Source organism: Brachyistius frenatus, unplaced genomic scaffold, assembly GCF_029030835.1.
Source record: "Brachyistius frenatus isolate BFR_SWC_R1_liver_20210118 unplaced genomic scaffold, ASM2903083v1 Contig_212, whole genome shotgun sequence".
NCBI lineage: Eukaryota > Metazoa > Chordata > Actinopteri > Embiotocidae > Brachyistius > Brachyistius frenatus.
In genome coordinates this window covers 499,156-514,341 of record NW_027210811.1, presented here as the reverse complement: position 1 = coordinate 514,341, position 15,186 = coordinate 499,156, and the positions used below count along the sequence as shown (strand labels likewise).

At 41.0% G+C, this 15,186-nt stretch overlaps 1 protein-coding gene across 1 annotated transcript in view; it reads left to right on the top strand.

Annotated features, from left to right (window-relative positions):
* LOC138633234 (collagen alpha-1(XXI) chain) overlaps positions 1 to 15,186 on the top strand; it is a 67,937-nt gene that overhangs the window by 11,502 nt on the left and 41,249 nt on the right. The window contains exons 14-17 of the mRNA XM_069719348.1: positions 548 to 601; positions 691 to 744; positions 1,363 to 1,416; positions 1,760 to 1,813. Coding sequence (XP_069575449.1) covers positions 548 to 601; positions 691 to 744; positions 1,363 to 1,416; positions 1,760 to 1,813 — 216 coding nt within the window. The remainder of the gene's footprint in view (positions 1 to 547; positions 602 to 690; positions 745 to 1,362; positions 1,417 to 1,759; positions 1,814 to 15,186) is intronic.

Below are 15,186 nucleotides of genomic sequence, written 5' to 3'. Positions count from 1 at the left end.
TATAAAAAACCCAAAGTGATCACATACCCAGATGGTGCTTCAGCATGCTGGAACAGTCTTCCACTTTCAGGCAAAAACAAGACAACTTCAGTTCCCATAATGCCTTGGTGGATGTAAACAGGAACGTTTCCACAGATTCACTGATTCTTTGTGAACTATATCTTGAGTCCTGTTGTTTTAAGCCAACATTTTCTTTGACAATCGGGCAAATTAGCAGCATTAAAAGCATGCTGAATAAACCTAAATGTGTAGAATGTCAGGCAAATCCTGAACAATAAGGACAGTTGTTTTTCTGATTATATCTAAATGCATTTCTGGATATTCATCCACACCTCTGAAATAATGACATCCTCAGAAAGTATGAATCATAATGAATCAAAAACTCTGTGAATCTGTGTGTTCAGATTGGACAGAATTATGACTCTGAAAAAAAAGGCTGCTTTAGTAAAAAATGTTCATAAAAATATCATGGATCTGCGTTACAAGCCATATAATGGGCCTATTAACCTGTTTCTGTTTTCCTCTGTGTCTTTGTTCTGCTGGGCAGGGTGAGGAGGGCTCGGCAGGACCGAGAGGTGAGCCGGGTCTTCGAGGTAGCCAGGTAAGTCTTTAAAGAAGCAGTTCATCGGTGTCGTGTCTTTTAATCTGCTGCCAGTACTGACAGTACTTCACTCTGATGACGCTGCCCAGGGAGACGGAGGGGAGCCAGGCTTACCGGGAGAACCGGGCCCCACAGGATCCAAGGTGAGACTGTGATACCTGCAGTCCTGCATTACCTATTACTGCTTCAAAATACAAGTCTACTGGTTCTCTGGTTAAAAGATTTGAAGACATGAAATCAAATACAACTGTGATACGTCTGAAGGAAAGCAACAAGCTGACATCTGATAGTATCTTGTCAGGATTCTTGCTGTCAGTTTGATTTGATGGAAAGTGTTTTGTAAATACACAGAGACCCTGAAATCTTGTATTACTTTATATTATTTACTGACATGCGGATAATTCACAGTGATCAGCAGGTTCTGATGGAGTGATTTGTAGCTCTGTTGGTGAGAAACCTTCCAGGAAAATAAGGCTTTTTTTAAGTGAGCCTGGAGGTTTGTTTTAACAACATTTTCTCTGTAGACCAATAAATGGGTTCAGAATTACTCTTTTATTTAACATTATGTATAATTCACTCACTGTTTTCCATCTTAAATGATCGAACTTGACTAATCGCATTGTTAAGCAGATTGGATTGATTCTAGCTGAGGATGTTTTATCCTGGATGTTTCATTGTTCGTATGATGTGTCAATTAAATATGTTAAATACTGTATGTTAAATGTCACTGCAACATTTTAGCAGCTTTTCTTCATGTGTAGGGTCTTCTTGGTGAAAGAGGGGAGCCCGGACCTCAGGGAGGAGCCGGACCAACGGTAAGTTCCACTTCTGCTCAGCTGTCACATGTTTACATCGAACCAGCTTAACAAATGCTGCAGGATGTAAAAGCATCGGATTTCAGGGGTCAGTTCTTGACATTAAAAACACGATGCCAGATAAAATAACCTCACCATGAAGAGAATATAATTCAAATTTGATTAGAAGATTTGTGCAGAGAACATTATTCTGGATCTTCCTAGTTATGCTTTGTGTCCGTGTGTTTGAGGTTTACTTCTGTCACAGCCGTCGCTGCGTTTGACGGATAATTACTGTAATGGTGTTGGATTTGGCTGCTTCTGCTTCACTTGGCCTCTCAGAGTGTTTTTACTGTCCAACCAGGGGAAGCCGGGACTACCGGGGACCGGTGGACCGCTGGGACCTCCGGGACTGAAGGTCAGTGCTCACTGTAGCCTCTCGGAGATCAGGTGGGAGAAATATACAATATGTGGACAAGCAAACATCCCTCTCTGTTATTGTTGAACATCACATACCAAGACCTCCTTCATCCTGAGTGCTGCTGTAACAGCCTCCACTCCTCTGGCCTCAACATGCTCCCAGTCAGCCTCAGTAACGTTAGGGAGCTCCATCACTGATGGTGGCTGATCAGGTTTGCAGTTTGTGTCTTTGCTCATCCCAAAGGTGTGGGACTCTTTGGTGGGAATGAAAGAGGAACGAGTCCTCACCGAGATGATGCCACACAGGAAGCACTCTGGTGTCTGAGATTGTAATCCTAAAGATTGCTGTAGTGTTTTCAAGTCTTTGTTTATTCTCCCCATCAGCTATGAAATAACTTTACAGATGTTGGTGGTAGTTTGCTTGCAGCTAGTTTGTGTGACAGCTCAGACGCTGACTGATCTCTGAACTCAGCAGGAAGTCCGGTTCTTTCTGTAAAACCTTTTCAACCTCCACGTAAACTGCCTTCTGTAAATCTATTATCAAAGAGGTGAAACCTTCCCGACATTACTGCATTAAAACAGCGACTTTAGATCAAATTCAGAGCACTAACGATCCTCTTCTTACTACTTACTTCAGGGAAGTTTTAATTGTTGTTCATTTGGTACAAAAATAGATATTAATGGCTGTTTAAAATACTGACAAATCACGTTTGTATAATGTTACAAAAATTGCTGTTTTGAAAAATGGGCAGCAGTAAATGGAAAGCATCAATTATTTGCAGTGAATGAACAACAACACGCAGAAGCCCTGTGTGGGTCTTCAAAATAAAAGCTATTCATTCAGTGATATTCTGCAAGAATCTAAAGTTGTACACATAAGACAATGACATAATTAAAGACCATGAATACATTAAACTGAGAAACATGCTGTAGCAGCCTCTCTATATTATGTCAAATTAAATCTGTTCTGGAGCCACATTGAGGGGTTGTAAAGCTGTCATCAAGTTTTCAATGTGAAAGTGAACCAATCTCTAAAAAATATGAACTTTTCAGGGGGAGGTGGGTGATAAAATATTCATCATAATTTAATGCATTGTTCCAGATGGGATTTTAAAATTTGTGAAATTACAGGATTTGGTTCTAGAAATGTGAATTCAGCAGAACAAAACCAAAACAGAAAGCAGAGAAATATGAGAAAAGGCCCATAAATCTGCTTAGAAATCACTACAAAGTATTCTTTAAACTTGTCTTGGAAGAATCACATTTTTAAGTTTTCTTCTGTATTATATTAATCCAGTGACAGTTGGTACACTACAAAAGGGGACTGCAAAAACATTTTGGACTTCAATCTGTGATGATAAAATGCAAAAGAAGGAAAGCAGCTCCTCCGTCATGACATAAAACAGAAGAAGGCCTCGTGTCCCTCACCTCAGCAGGGCGGGAACATCTAGGATGTCCTCCTGTGGCAGCGTCACTGCGGCTAAATGAAAGAGCAGATGCACACATGTGCCAGCATCTGTGCACTCCCACCAGCTCCCAGTGCACGAGGCTATTTTCAGCCTTCTCTGAACTCCAGTTTGACTGACAGCCACACTGCGCCGTAATTTAGGACTCTTCCTGTTATCATAATAAAACTACTTTCCCCAAGAATCTGGAAATATTCTGGACCAACTGGAGGGCACAGCACACACTCGGTGTCTGCGTGTGTGTGTGTTTTATGTTTGAGAATGTGTTGTGTGTGTGTGTGTGTGTGTATGTTTTATGTTTGAGAATGTGTGTGTGTGTGTTTTATGTTTGAGAATGTGTGTGTGTGTGTGTGTTTTGATTTTTTTTTGTTGATTTTATACACTTTATTAATCCCCAAGGGGAAATTTCTTCACTACAGCAGGGGGGCTCTCAGGGGGGAGGTGCTGCAGCAGGCTGCCACTAGGGCGGCGCCAGGTAACCTGACCTGAGGTGCATGTTTTTGGATGATGGGAGGAAGCCGGAGAACCCGGAGAGAACCCACGCAAGCACAGGGAGAACATGCAAACTCCGCACAGAAAGGCCCAGGACCGGATTCGAACCCGGAACCTTTTTGCTGTGAGGTGACGGTGCTAACCACTGCACCACCGTGACGCCCTTATGTTTGAGAATGTGTGTGTGTGTGTGTGTGTGTGTGTGTGTGTGTGTGTGTGTGTTACTATACCTAGAGTGCTTCCTATTGGAGAACAACTGCTTCTAAGAAACATGTTATTTCAGGTTTTTGGTCACTGATGACTGTTTCAGTCTGTATAGCTCGTTAGCTTAGCTTAGCACAACAAGTGTAAACAGAGGCATCAGCTTGCCTGACTCTGTCCAGAGGTAACAACATCCACTTATTTGTACTGATCTTCTCATCTAAACACAAAGTGAATAAGCGTATTTGTTAAAGTCCTGATCTTTTAAACTCTTCATTGCACAATGTTCACGTCTTGTGTTTTACTTTATCTTTGGTTGAATTAAGGGAAAAATTGTAGTCGTAAATGAGATGGGATCAGGATCAGATGGGACGTGAGTTGGAGCATCCAATGTTAAAGAGCTTTGTGAACGCCCACCGAACAGTGTGTTCTCACTGTCAGTACAGAACCATCAGAACACTACAAGTACCAGGATGAAGTCAGAATGGCCCAAAACAGGAAGTATGAAACTCTGGACACTTTCCACCCTAAACGGTCGCCATCTTGGCTCCGTAGAGGAAGGGGGTGGGGCCACCGATGTAGAGGATTTTCAAATTAAAAGCGTGTGAGGAAGCTGTTCCTGAACACAAAGTGTTTCTTCTCCGCTGCTGCTGGACAGAAGAATCAGTGTGTTTATTGAGTGTTAAACAGAGGACACAAAAACACACTGATTTCTGGGTAAAATAATTAAAGCTGCAGATATTTTGGAGCTGAGGAAGAGAACTATTAGTTTGTGTACTGAGGGAAGTTTGACATCTGAAAAACAGCACCTGACTTCTCTGTGCGACGCAAACATCAAACTTCTTCCAGCATCAGTACTTAATGATGCAATCAGAAATAAACTAATTGCTGTTTGAAAATAGTTACATATAATGAGTAGAGACAGGGTATTAAGGTAGTAATTACACAACTGAGAATATTAAGTTACTACTAACTTTACTGCTTATTGTACCAGTCAGTATTGGTGAGTAACAAAATATTAAAATTCATACCATACTTTACATACTTTCCAAATATTTGGACAAACTCTATTTTGATGCAGTGGTTACATTGTTTTTAAAATGTTCATACCAATAAAGCCCTTAAATTAAATTGAAGTACACAAGCACTATTTTGGGATATTGTACTTCAGTTTGTCTAATTTACAGTATTCTTGATTAAACACAATTCAGTACACAGAAAAACAAACAGCACATCAGACTGGCTTGCCTGCCAGATGGCTGATCAGTGATTCCTGGAACCTTTGCTGCATTGCACATGCTGAAAAACCAACAAACAGTCAGAAATTCTTCCAGCAACAAAGTCAGGGAACATTGAACGTTGTAATGAGTAACAGGAATCACAGCAACACGCTGCAGGAAGCTGCTTGGTGAGGGACATTTTTGGGTGAAAAGGGCAGAGTGTTCAGGCTGTAATCAGTGAGATAAAGAGGCTCGACCTGCTGCACTTGTAGAGGAATACTGGCTTTATGGGGAGATTTTTATCCCATGAAAAATCTCTGATCTTCCTCATGCTCTTCCTGCCGTGAAGCTGCAGGTTGTACAGAATCAGATTCACATGTTTGACATGAATCAGACCGAACTGGAGTTCTGAGTCGCTGCAGAAAACACACCAAGTACACTGGCTGCACCTATTTGAAGTATGTTGGGTGAATATGTTAGTTCTTCTCAAATATTAGTTGAAGTCTGACAAGAACATTTATTTTGGAGGAGTCTGATTTTGAATAAAGCTACAGGTTGAACAAAGTCTCACTTCAGGTGTAAGACAGGAAGTCAACAGAGTGAAGCAGCTTCGTTGTCCTGCTGCCACGCTGAGGGACATGTGGACTTGTTGGGGCTCACACACTCATTGGACAGTAAGCTGTGTATAACTCTGTCAAGTCTGTCTGGGCTCTACATTTGTTCAGCATGGTGTCGTAGTTACCAGCAGCTCTGCAGTATTATTCTGGTCCGAATGGACTCTGTCAGTAGTTTTTATAGACAACAGACTTCTGCAAATTTTTTCTCCAGTTTCATGCCAAGTAAAATGATTTCTGGTCACAACCATGGATGGATGTTTCTTTGTCTCCCAGGGGGCCCCAGCAAAATGTGTCATCAGGCCCCTCGTGACCCAAACAAGGCCGCAGGTGGTGGTTTAATCATTTCCCCTGGAACAATGGACCAATCAGTGGTCTAGAGACAAGATGAATTAGACACATAAAGTTGTGACAACTCTGATTACTTAAAGAAGTGTCTCAAATGTGGATATTTGCACTTCTAATTTGTCTTTAAAAAAACACGTTTATGCTGCGTATTTGTTGAACTGCAGTCTTGTATTCAACATTCGACTGCTGTTTGTGTTAACATGCAGGACGAAGGTCCAGTGGACTGCTGGTAGATTCTTCATGATGGAGTTCAGTGATTCAGAGTAGAAACACTTTGACCGGCTGTTTAACACACTTAGTGGTGTATCGTCTACAGTCGGTGTTGGAAAATCAGCGTCCTGCTACAAAAATAAGACTCGTTTGAAACTTGGATAAGATGTTTACATGCAACAGCTTCCTTCTGAGTACTTCAACTAACATATTCTGGTTTCTCACAATCAGGACAAATGTTCTGATCATCGAGATATGATGTTTACATACGCAAAAAGCTTCCTCATAACTGGGACACTCATGTCCGTCACTGTTGTTTCAGCGGCTCTAACTGTATCTCAGTCTCTCTCTTAGAGCCTCTGAATCTTTTGTGCGCTGCTCGTTAACGTGTTGGAGCTCGTGTGTGTAGTCTGTGGTCAGAGCTGGAACGACTACAGAAAACATAGGTCTCGTCCTCGGGAGTGTTCGGGAGCTGTAATGACCTGAGGAGAAGTTTACATTATAATGTTACAACAAGGAGGATATAAATTAACAGACCAAAAAGTATACTAAAGCATTTAAAGCATCATGCTGAAAAGTGCATCGAATATTTACTGGAAATTGTTCACTAATTGACTGAGTAGATGTTTACGGGAAGGCTGTCTCAGTATAAGAGCCCAGTTCTCACACAACCTCCAGGTAGTGAACACCCAGTCATAGTACAGTAGTAAAAAAAAAAAAATCCAGATGTGAACCAAATGATCTCTCCGTGTGGTCACCGCCTGAGGACGCATCGCTCATCGACTGTAAGGAGTTTCTGTTCGCTGCTCCATGACGGCCCTATTGAAGGGTAATGAGGCTGAAACTTAAATGCACTGTGAGGCTGAAACTTAGATCCATTGTGTGAGGCTGAAACTTAGATCCACTGTGAGGATGAAACTTAGATCCATTGTGTGAGGCTGAAACTTAGATCCACTGTGAGGATGAAACTTAGATCCACTGTGTGAGGCTGAAACTTAGATCCACTGTGAGGATGAAACTTAGATCCATTGTGTGAGGATAAAACTTAGATCCACTGTGTGAGGCTGAAACTCCATTGTGAGGATGAAACTTAGATCCATTGTGAGGCTGAAACTTAGATCCACTGTGAGGATGAAACTTAGATCTACTGTGAGGGTGAAACTTAGATCTACTGTGAGGATGAAACTTAGATCCACTGTGTGAGGATAAAACTTAGATCCACTGTGAGGATGAAACTTAGATCCACTGTGAGGATGAAACTTAGATCTACTGTGAGGATGAAACTTAGATCCACTGTGAGGATGAAACTTAGATCTACTGTGAGGATGAAACTTAGATCCACTGTGTGAGGATAAAACTTAGATCCACTGTGAGGATGAAACTTAGATCTACTGTGTGAGGATAAAACTTAGATCCATTGTGAGGATGAAACTTAGATCTACTGTGAGGCTGAAACTTAGATGCACTGTGTGAGGATAAAACTTAGATCTACTGTGAGGATGAAACTTAGATCCACTGTGTGAGGATAAAACTTAGATCTACTGTGAGGATGAAACTTAGATCTACTGTGAGGATGAAACTTAGATCCACTGTGAGGATGAAACTTAGATCTACTGTGAGGATGAAACTTAGATCCACTGTGAGGATGAAACTTAGATCTACTGTGAGGATGAAACTTAGATCCACTGTGTGAGGATAAAACTTAGATCCATTGTGAGGATGAAACTTAGATCTACTGTGAGGCTGAAACTTAGATGCACTGTGTGAGGCTTCAGGCTGTCAGCGCAGCCTTTAATCACAAACAGAAAGCTGCATCTTACTGAACAGCAACGTTCAAACAATTCAGCATCTGATGTTTCACACCCAAGAAACCAGTTGAAAATGATTTGCTGTGCAGGTCTCTTATTATCCAGCAGAGTTTTCTACACCCAGAGTTATTTATTTTCAGATGCAGCTGTGGGAGGTTTCATGTCCCAGAGAGATAAAGATGTCCCACATGGCGTCCCTGTAATTAATGTATAAGTGTTATCTGTAAGAAAGTAAGGAAGATATTTGGGAACTTTCCATCCTCTGTTCATTTTAAAACCATGAACAGCAGCAGACGTGTGTTATCAAGGTCAAAGAGATGGATTCTTTACATTATGGTGCTTTCATGAGCAGACAAAGGACAATAGTCCTCTTATAGGAATCAAAAGGAAGCCAGTGTGCATTTAAGATGGGTTTATTTTCAACCCCTGTGCTTGTAATTTAGAGAGCTGCTAAATACGTATGGAAGTTACAACTTCTCCGTTCCTCAGGATGTTCGACCTTCAAATCATCAGCTGTCACCACAAGCAGCAGATGTACGGAGCCGCCGAGGGCTCGTGGTTTACAAAGAAAACAGTGATGTGGTCGACCGGGACAGATTGATAAACTCCATGTCGCTTTAGCGACAAATAGAAAACTGGGAAGGTGAAAAATATTCGTGTAAGCAACGAGCACTTAGTCAGTTATTAAAACTAGAATTGAATGTTTAATTAAGAACAGATTCACTGGAATAATTACAGTCAGGGACTGTTTTGGTAACGTGGCAGAAAGATCATGAAATGTTCAAAGCTTTTTATAAGAAAAACATTTTTTATGTCCATTTGTCAAAATGAGCAAAAACCATGTTGACTTCACGTCATCAATGTGACCTCAATTTGAAAGAAATGAATTAGAAATTATTTTTGAAAAACACGGCTGAATAAATAATTTGAAAGGTTCCAAAATCACACAAAGACTCAACCCTCAGGAGCTTTATCAGGTTGGGACTTTGTCAGATCCAGTAAACTGGAGCAGAGATGGTTTCGTTGCATTTGTCTTTTCTTTTTTTGCGATCGTTTGTAGCTGTAAATATTTCTTTCAGTGAGTTTCTCAGTGTCCCTTTAATGTAGAAACAGAGAGATCCTGTAAGTTCAGTCATATGTTTTAATGCAGATTGCTCCATTGTTGAAGATGCAAACAAACCACAATGTTGAAGTTTCGCTCTGCACAGTCTGCAGGTAAAAGAAAAGATGAGGCTGATTGTGAAAAAAAAAGAAAAGATGTTTAAAAGCGACCGAAGCCAATACGTAAAAGATTGTGCTTTCTTTCAGCAGAATTTGATTCTGGCAAACGGGGAAAGATATACTTGCCTTACCAAGAAGCACTTGTTGATTTCTAAAGGAAACAGTGTAAAGGGAAGAGATAACTTAATAAATATTGTAGAAACGCAGGTGATAGGGGCAAAAATGTAAATGATTAGAAACCAGAATTTTAAACTGTTTCCCGTTTTTATAATGAAATTCCTGCCCGATTCGTAGCTTAACGTTTTACCTTTGACTTTTTATCAAAGACCAAGAATTTTTCCAACATCTTGGCTCATTTTACTGATCTAATTATTCAACAAAGGGAGTTTTAGCCTGATATGCTCCAGCTGTCAATCACTGAACAAATCCTATACAGAAAATAAACAGACTTCCAGCTCATGTGGCTGAGATGACCCCTCCGACATCCCAACGCAGTGAAACGTCTCCAGAACAACACCGAACTAATGTAACCGCTGCACCATCTCACGTTAGGCTGTCTAATGAGGTGATTAATCCCAGTCATTATGGGACACATTAGTTCCTGTTTTACTCGTGTAAATGCACCAAGTGAAGCAAATGAAGTTCCTCCCTCGACATATTCTGAACCCCCAGCCATAAGCACTGATACAGGATGTGCTACTGATGTCAGCAGAGTGCACAGACATGCTTCCTGGAGTACAGTGACATCACTCCAGGTTGGAGTTCATCAGCTCACAGAGGCTGGACAGGAAGTTATGTAGGAGCTCGGGAGGAACGATGTATAATAAAATACATCTGTTGATTATTACTGCAGAGACACCCGACATCAACGGTGCACGTATTCTGAATGTTAAATAGGTGAATTAATAATTCTACAGATAGCACATAACGAGGTTGGTGTGGTTGAGGAAGCTGCAGCAGAGTAATAGTTTGAGGTTGGATGGATATGATTGGCTCTTATTAGTCACCTGGTAGTGATACAGCAAATAAATGAGCCAATGATGTTCCAGATTTGTAAACATAAATACATTTAATACTATAAAGGCTAAAAAGCAAATGCATAAAAGACTTGAGCATTCTTTCAGCAATATTTGATTCAGACAGGGAAGATATCAAACTTATCAAGAAGCTCTTGTGGATTTCTAAAGGAAATTTACAAACACTGTAATGGAAGAGATCATTTAATAAATATTGTAGAAAAGAAGCTGTTTGAGGGACTTGGATGAAAATCTGTCTCATCTATTTGCTTTGTAGTTACCAGCTGACTAATAACAGCCAATCATATCCATCCAACCTCAAACTGGGTTTGAGTTAAGTTGCTTTGGCAAATCAACTAATACAAGCGCACGGACAGCTCTCCATTCATCTCCGGTGATCGTGGTGTTCTGGGTGATTTGCTTTCGCCTTCACAAAACATGTAAATCTCTGTTAAACTAATATTATTATTATTATTATTATTATTATTATTATTATTATTATTATTATTATTATTATATTGACGTGTACCCATGCAGATGGTTTCAGGTTTGTTTGTCCAGGTTTTCAGAGGTTTTATGGTTTCTGCCCACAAATCTTAAAATGGAGATAAATGGAATTTGGTTGGTCAGTGCACTGAAAAATTACATTTCAAAGTTTGAATTGTAAATATGTCTCTTGAGAAGCAGTGTGCCTTTTACTGGGGATGATACACTGAACCAGCTTGAAATAGTTGTTATAGGGAGGATTTCCTTGGTGTTAAAAAGTCATTGGAAACACTTCAGCATGCTGACTCTTACCATCAAAGATATGCCAGCCTTCACTGTGACAGTGTAGCAGATATCCACTACAGTATTATAAAGTGCAGCTCTTCCAGGTTCTGATTGGCTTGTTAGAGACGATGCGTTGTCACCAACAACAAGTTTTTAGACTTTAGACACATCGCTGTCTCAGTGCTTCAACATCTTGTAGTGTCACGGCTGCCTGGTGATTAAAAGCGATGTGCATCCAGGCGTGTACTACAAATATAGTATCCCTATGAGGACGGAGACATCTGATACAACATCAAACAATTCCCAAGAACATCTGCCACGCTCCTCCTGGGACAACCCGAGGCCTGTTTAGGGCGCTGGGGTCTCCTCCCTCCGGGTCGGCCCAGAAAACCACCAAAGGGCGGCCAGGAGGAATCTTCATCAGGAACCACAACCACCTCAACTGGATCCTTTTGACATGAGGGAGCAGCAGTTGATCTTCCACAGCACATCCTTCTTCAACATGTTATTTGCTGCCACTTATCGGTTCGCAGACCTCCCCAGGTGTCCCAGTCCCCACTTTTCCCAGCTCTTGCTGGGGTATCCCAAAGCCAGCCTCATGGGATCTATAATCTGGGTACCTTCTCCATTGGATACGCCCTCAGTACCTCCCCAGTTGGCATCTTAGTCAGATGTCCGAACCACTCGGCTAATGTCACGACCATTGGTGAGGTTTCAGGCTGTAATTCCTACAATCCTTCCTAACGTTGCACCTTCCTGCCCGTCAGTCTCATGTCTGTCTTACCCTCGTCCATGAAGCAGCAGCTCACTACCGACCCTCAGAGAACATCCAAGCTGCGAGCTTGATCATTTTCTATAACAGGATGTGGTTAGACATGAATCCTGTTGTGTGTTCTTGTATTGTTCTGCGAGCTGTCTTCATCTTTTATTGACTTTGCCTTCAGATCTCCTACCAGACTTTGTCCAAGTGTAGTTCAGGTCAGAGATGTGAGTCTAACAGTATGTGGCAGCGGGAAGCAGAGGATCGGTCTGCGTTCATGAAAGAACAATGTCAGAGCTGCCTCTGTGCGCTTGTCTATTTTCTCTTCTTCTAGACACCCAGAGATTTATGTCCTCTTGTCATTTATTGGGCCGTGGTGGGCGTCCTGACTGTGTAATTATGAGGTCTGCTGCTCTTATAGTTTATGTGCGTAGTGCGGCGAGACACTTCAAAAGAAAACAGACGCAGTGGAGAGCTAATTCAGTTGTTTCCTCACTGTCAGCATGCACAGCTCTGCACTTAAAATACATGTCGGAGGGACCTGGTAACCTCTGGTGTCGTACAGGAAGCAATGCAGAGCGCTGAACCAGGACTAAAGTTAGACCACAGATGATCTGAGTTAACAGGAAGAGTCAGTCGACACAAACTACTGCACAGAAGAATATGAGGACCAAGTACACAAAGAAAGAATCTTTGCTAGGTTTCTTACTAAATATCTTGAAACATAACCATGTTTTTATCCATGTTGTTTAATTCTAGTATCATATTTGAGACAATTAGCAAGTCAGTGGATGACAAAGGTGATTACGGCTCATCATGCAAACAAAAAGTTTGATATTTTGAGAGCAAATTGCTCCACAATATGAACACATTTAGATTACATATGTTATTTAGTTGGTGACTTGTTGTAAACTTCGGTGATGCGGTCGTAAGGACGGTCGTGCCAACAATGACGTTAAAGCACCACCTCGCCACCTGAAGCTGCCGTCGGCGAGTCGACGTCCCGTTAACTCGTGTTAAAGGCTGTAATTTTCCGTCAGCGTGACTTCCAGTTCGCACCTTGCTCTCCCTCCTCCACCAATGTAGACGCCATGTTTTCTGCAGCTTAACAGGTACAAACACTAAACTAATCCTTTCTGCCCTTCACTGTTTGCGTCAGTTTTACAATTGATTTTATAAAAAAACAAAACAAATATTCTCCTTTTAAAAGATCCCAGGCTTAAATGATTATCCTCTTTACTGTTGTTTAGTTTTAAAAAATACTGTAAAAATATTTGTTTTATTTTATTTTTTTCAGTTTTTATATTGATATTGAGAATCCAGAAATATGTATTCATCAAGTTATGTACTTGTTCTGTTCTTTATGTTTTTATTTTAAAGATTGTCCTTGGAAAGATCATTTTTAGTACATTTGGATTATTACAGCAGGCAGTGTGGTTAGAGACGGAAATATAAAGGGAGAAAGAGAAGTTAAGGATCAGACACCAGACTGGAGCTGAACTGGGTGTAATGTGGTTGTATGACATGTCTGGTGAAATACCTTCAGTGGATGGATGTTACTATCAGGTCATCAATGTGTATCTGAAGTTTGATATATCTCATTCTTCTGTGACACATGTAGTTAACAAGGACTGAATCCCACATCCAATTAAAATTGGTTACCTTTTGGAGTTAATTACATTAATTATATATAAAAATATGATGTATATGTAAAAAAAAAAGAAGTTTACATCCTCTGAAAGAAACAGCAGACTTTTGGTTGTGAGTGACACGGTAGGAAAGTGGGACAGTATACACACAGCACATACAACATACAATTACACTTTGCTTTTCTTCTTATTTTCATGCTGTTTGTGGACAAAAAAGAAAATCATAAAATATCTAACAACCAGGTTCGGTTAGTTAAAGTTTTTTTTAAATTTTTTTTTATGGATCTAGAGCAGGGGTGTCAAACATACGGCCCGCGGGCCGGATCCGGCCCGCCAGGGGGTCCGGCTCGGCCCGCCGGATGACTTTGCTAAGTGTGAAGATTACAGAAAGACATACATTGTATTTCTATGAGAATATGGAGGTTTATGAGTACAAACGTTTTGTAATTGTTTTTTTTTAATCGATCCAGTAGTTGCTTCAGAAACAGCGTAAATGCGACGTCTGCTCCGGAGGGAGAAGCTGCTGCTCGCTTTGTGACCCGTTAAATCTGCAGAGGAGAGCCGGGGCAGATAAACAGTGGGCTGATGTCTGAGTTTTTGCTCTTTATGTTTCTAGTTTATTGTAGAAAGACCTTTAAAATAGGGTTTATCATCCAAAAACCTTCACCAATGATTTAAACATAGATAAATATTGTCGTTATGTATGCGTTATTATGCTATGAATTTACTGGTCTGGCCCACTTGAGATCAAAGTGGGCAGTATGTGGCCCCTTAACTAAAGTGAGTTTGACACCCCTGATCTTGAGTATCATGTTCTAGTGAGAACAAAACAGCAACAATATCTAACTGATGTCAAATAGTTTATGGTTTGTGTATCTTTTTATCTTTGCTGCTGTAGAAGTCAGAGGAAACATGAAGTGTTGATGTTGTGACAGTACAACATGTGTGGAGTTTCATTTTGCATACATTAGTGTCATCTGTGTCGCAGCTCTGCGGGGACCAAAGCAAAAGCTGCAGGACCAGAATAGATTTTACAGCTTGTTTCACATGTTGCTTGCCAGGTCCAGTGTATTAGAGCGGTCCGCACTGGAAGCAGCTCACACAGCACTTACGTCGTAACACAACCGGCGACTACAGTTAAACAGCACACAGAGGTCCCAGAGCATTTCAGATGGTTAAAACTTTATTTGCACGTTGTGTTGTGGCTTAACATGTGCTTGTTTGTTGCTTTTCGTTTTTGTTTTAACGAGCCGTTGGCCCGCTGCGAGATCTCTGACCACAGGACTCACGTCAGAACAGAACCGCTACCAGAAGAAATCTCACGACACGCCACACGCAAACAAACCCTCCAGATACAACAAGCTCAGATACAAGGTTTTACAAAGAGGAGCTTAAACATAATACTCGGACAGCAAAGCTTCTTTGTAGCTTTTTGGATCGGGCCCTCTTTTTAAAGGGGAATTACACCGATTTTACGGAGTGTTTCCAGTTGTTTGGGACTCACTGACATGAAAAGAATAAAACCTCTGGTGTCTCCAGAGAATCCCTGTGGAGGCAGATAAAGGATGTCACCTGAGTCAGTGTCCATAACGTTT